The 4,819-nt window shown below is 43.0% G+C and overlaps 1 protein-coding gene across 1 annotated transcript; it reads left to right on the plus strand.

The window, feature by feature from the left end:
* Positions 1 to 234: 234 nt before the first annotated feature.
* CCDC190 (coiled-coil domain containing 190) lies at positions 235 to 4,613 on the plus strand (the record flags this gene model as incomplete). The annotated part of the gene is given in 7 exon segments (XM_082834201.1): positions 235 to 316; positions 319 to 423; positions 3,637 to 3,743; positions 3,747 to 3,760; positions 4,041 to 4,382; positions 4,384 to 4,521; positions 4,523 to 4,613. Coding segments are annotated over 7 exon segments (879 nt in total).
* Between the last annotated feature and the right edge of the window lie 206 nt (positions 4,614 to 4,819).

Consider the following 4,819-nt stretch of genomic DNA (forward strand, 5'->3'; position numbering starts at 1 on the left):
AATTCCTGCCAAATAAAACATAACTCTCAACTTTTAGGTTGTGAATAATATTTTAGTCAGCAGGGCAAAGTTTTCTAATAGTGTAACTTCGTCTGACTAGGCAACTGTGGATTCAGAAAAACACAGGATTCAAACACTGATCTTCCAGTTAAAAGCCAGGGGTCAGGTTCCCCGTTTTGCTTTATCAGGTCTGTCATGGTGCCTGGGAGAATCTTGTTCTATTGTCTCTAGACCATGAAGAGGATGGAGAGGAACATGGTCAGGGGACCACTACAGAAGCACTTTGATTTGGAGAGGGAGAACGCCAAACAGGCTGAAGCCAAAGACTGCAGAGACTAGAGGATATCTGCCTATACCATGTGAGGTTGTTGACCAGGGAGCAGAGACGGCTCCAAAAAGAACGGCAGAGGTTGCAGCAAGTTAAGCCTTCCAGGATGGGGAGAGGCAGAGCAGGGCAGCAAGCCATCAGCTGGCTAAGGCAAGAGTAACATCCCCTACCTCATGACTGAACTTCCTTGTCTGTAATAAATGGTTAAACCAAACTAGAATGAGAGGTCACAGAATGGAAAAGAATCTTAGAAGCCATTTGGTTGAATCCCACTTCAGTTCTCAAAAAGGATGCTGAGACCAGATACCTACTCTCTATGGGGTGTTCAGAAGACCAGGTCCGAAGGAGGTGGCTGTCCTTGATGACTAGAGAGTTTGCGTCAGGGACAGGTGGTATAAAAGGAGTCTGGACAAGGAGGCAGCAAACTTTGATTCAGGGGTCTCTGTCTCTATTTCCTTTAGAAAGTCACATCCTCTCTGAGCCTCAGACTTCTTGACAGTAAAACTAGGGAAGAAGGAAGGAAACAATACGAATTAAGTGTCAGTATTTATCAGGCACTGTACTAGGCAATATATTCCCATGATTCACTTAATGAAATTGTTATTGAGATTCAACTACAGGATACATGCCAGTTGGTGGATTTTTTATTTTTTTATAAACTTATTTATTTTATTTATTTTACTTTTGGCTGCATTGGGTCTTCGTTGCTGCGAGTGGGCTTTCTCTAGTTGTGGCGAATGGGGGCTACACTTCGTTGCAGAGCACAGGCTCTAGGTGCCCAGGCTTCAGTAGTTGTGGCTCACAGATTCTAGAGCGCAGGCTCGGTAGTTGTGGCGCACGGGCTTAGTTGCTCAGCGGCATGTGGGATCTTCCCGGACCAGGGCTCAAACCCGTGTCCCCTGCATTGGCAGGCGGATTCTTAACCACTGTGTCACCAGGTGGATTGTTTAACATGCATATTCCCAGTCTTCATCTGTAGAGATTTGGATCAGTAGGTTAGGAGTTAGGCTCAAAATCCACATTTTTAAATGAGCTGACACTAAGGCAGATTATTCTGAGACAGGTGTTTTGTGGGCCAGACTTTACAAAACCCCATTACAGCATCTCAGATAGACACAGGAATGCAAATATGAAAAAACATGGTCTGTGCCCTCGAGATGCTCACATTTAAATTGGAAGTTAGCCATGCTTGCAAAAAATTATCACAGAAAATACTAATTGCTAAATTAGAGTTGTTTTCAAAGTAGAACAAGAGCATGGAAAGTTTCCTATGTCTATCAAAGGGGCTCAGGTGAGATGTCCCAAAAGAGGCAGTGTATGAGCAGAATCTTAGAAGAGGAAGAGAATGAAGATAGGTGGGGTAGGGGGGTGGGCAGCTTGTCATGAGGACACGTGGCAAGGCCACTCCTGGCAGTAGGAACACTATGTACAAAGGCACATGCATGAGAATGATTTGCTACAGGTTGCTCAACCTGCAGGGGTGTAAGGGGTGACGAGAAGGTGTAGGTGAAATGTTTACAGACAAAGCAGTGTAGGCAGTGTCTCCAGTCATGAATAGCTTCATAGGTCTTGCAAGAGTTTAAATCTCACCCTACAGGGTTTGGGAGTAGGGAGATTACATGTCCACATGTGAGAAGGATTACTCAGCTGTAATGTTTAAGGTAGACCAGATAGGAGAATTCCAGAGTGTAGGCCAGGGTTTAAAGGCCTAAACTAGGGCATTGGCCAGGTGAAAAAAAATGAGTATCTTAAGATATTTAGGAAGTGAAATTACATCTTTTTTTTTTAACATCTTTATTGGAGTATAATTGCTTTACAATGGTGTGTTAGTTTCTGTTTATAACAAAGTGAATCAGCTGTACACGTACGTATATCCCCATATCTCCTCCCTCTTGCGTCTCCCTCCCTCCCACCCTCTCTATCCCACCCCTCTAGGTGGACACAAAGCATGGAGCTGATCTCCCTGTGCTATGCGGCTGCTTCCCACGAAATTGCATCTTAAGTGTACAAGCATTTCGAGATATTTAAGTGGGGAATTGTCAGAGCTTTATGATTAATTATATGTTCAAGGTAAAAAAAAACAGAGTCAAGAATATACTGCCTGGCATAAAGTAGGCACTCATACATCCTTGTTAAATTGGATAACTAGATGGACACACACACACACTCACACACACACACACACACACATGCACTCAAGAAGACAACAGAAGAAGAGCGACCCCAAAAGGACTATCTCTTTCCTTGACTACCTCACCAAGAAGTTATTTGATGAAAGAATATTAGGAGTTTAATGTAAACTCTAGGCCCTTTATCTGGTCATAAGTCCTCTGCCTGGTGCCTACTAACCCATGTAGATTTAGGGAACTCACTCCCATTAGAGCAAACTAGTGCAAGACTTTCAACTCTAAGTGACCAACTCATGAGACATCTTGAAAACAAACCGGGTTTTCTACAGCAGCTATGACTACAAGATGCTGAAACATTAACTCAAAGAGCAAAAAACCCACTTACTCATGGCCGGCAGCTGCAACTCTTGGCTCAGGTGGGTAGGAGGTCACATAATTGAGGTGAATGAAACAATAGGGCACCAGCTCTGTGTATCACTCACACCCAGTCATTTTCTTTTGAAAACACCATGCTTGCCAAATAAAACATTCAGACAAAACCTCCATGGGCCAAGTCCGTTTAAACCTCTGACCTTGGTGTTTCTAAATCCTTTCACATATTTGAGGTAAACATTGGGGACCTGCTTTAGGTTTTTCTGTTTCCATTCATCATGCCAGATCAGCCTATTGTGTAATGTGATCCAATGGTATTCATATACTCTTTCTCCCAGAGAACTAGCTTCATTCATTCTTTTCCTTCTTCTGTTACTGTATTCGTTTTTTAGGGCTATCCTAACAAAGCACCACAAACTGGGTGGCTTAAGCAACAGGAGTGTCTTCTCACATTTCTGGAGGCTTGAAGCCCAAAACCAAGAGTCGGTTCCTTCTGAAGGCTGGGAAAGAAGGATCTGTTCCAGGCCACCCTCTTTGGCTTGTCGATGGCCATCTTCTTCCTGTGCCTCTTCCCATCACCTTCCCTCTATCTGAGTCTCTGTGTCCAAATTTCTCTTTATTATAAGGACACCAGTCATATTGGACTAGGGCTCACCCTAATGACCTCATCTTAACTGGCTTATCTCTGTAAAGGGCCTGTCTCCAAATAAGGTCACATTCTGAGGTACTGGGGATTAGAACATCTACATATGACATTTGGGGAGGATACAATTCAACCCATAACACCTATTAATTAACTCAAAACAGGTATCATCAAGAAAAAGTTCTCCTCTTACTTTGAGAAGGGAAGTCAGAAGAGACCAGAAGATGTTCTTATGTTCTCATCACAGGGAGGACAGAAGCACAGGGTTCTATAGGCTAATAAATTTAGGTAAGAAAATGCTTACTAAACTCATGGATATGGCTTCTTCCCAAATGACCTCTTTACATCGTCCTCTCCCTGAGAAAGTGCTGCCTTTTTCTTCTTAAGGAAAGAGCCATTTTTCCACGTTGTTACCACCCATTCTCACCCTTCATGCTCTTCCCACTCACTTTATTACCTCACCTAATACCACACTGAAAGGGGCCATGGTCTAATAACTTGAAAATGCTAAATATGAGCCTCTTCATCTGTTTTCAGAGATGCCTCTTCTTTTTACCTCCTTTCCCAGAGCCCTGACAACAAATACGATCCAAGAAATATACAAAACCAAGTCCCAGATGCCTCCTTTCCATCACACTGGTCCCAAGGACCCCATGAAAAGCAAAAGGCAGTCGCTATCTCAAAATAACAGAACTTCCCACTTTATAGAAGAGAAGCCGCAAGCCCAAGAGAAATATTCTATAAACCCACTGAAGGGCAAAGACTCCAACAAGGGCATCTCTCTTCTATGTCAAGATCAAGACGTCTCCACTCACACCCTAGACCAAGGCCCCAGTTCCAGCCCAGCTGGTGGTAGCAGAATGGCACACAGCGATGAGACCAGATCAAATGATGCCAACAAAAGGCCACACCACTGGGAAACAAATTCCCCTGAATCCCATGGAATGTGGAGGGAACTTCAAAGGCGAGCCCAAAACATCAACCTATTCAGAGTTGTTTGCAAAGGCCAGAAACACTCACTACTTCCAGCACCAGGTCCCCCCTGAGTCTGAGATTGCTTAGCATTGGGGAGATCTCTGGGCACAAGGAATCCTCACAGTACAGAGCAGAAAAGGGGTATAAAAACAGGGTGACCATCTAAGTTACTTCCTCTCTAACCATCTAACATATCCTCACAATAACATATGCTATAATCACTAAATAAAAGTATTTGTCAAGCAACTGTAGTAAGCAATACAAATATATATATGCAATACATATATGTGTGTGTGTATATATATATATATATATATATATACTTTTTTCTTAAAACCTAGGTTTTTGTCCTTTTATGGGAATATAATCTTT

The sequence above is a fragment of the Leucopleurus acutus genome, assembly GCF_964270905.1.
Source record: "Leucopleurus acutus genome assembly, chromosome: 2".
In the NCBI taxonomy this organism is placed as follows: domain Eukaryota; kingdom Metazoa; phylum Chordata; class Mammalia; order Artiodactyla; family Delphinidae; genus Leucopleurus; species Leucopleurus acutus.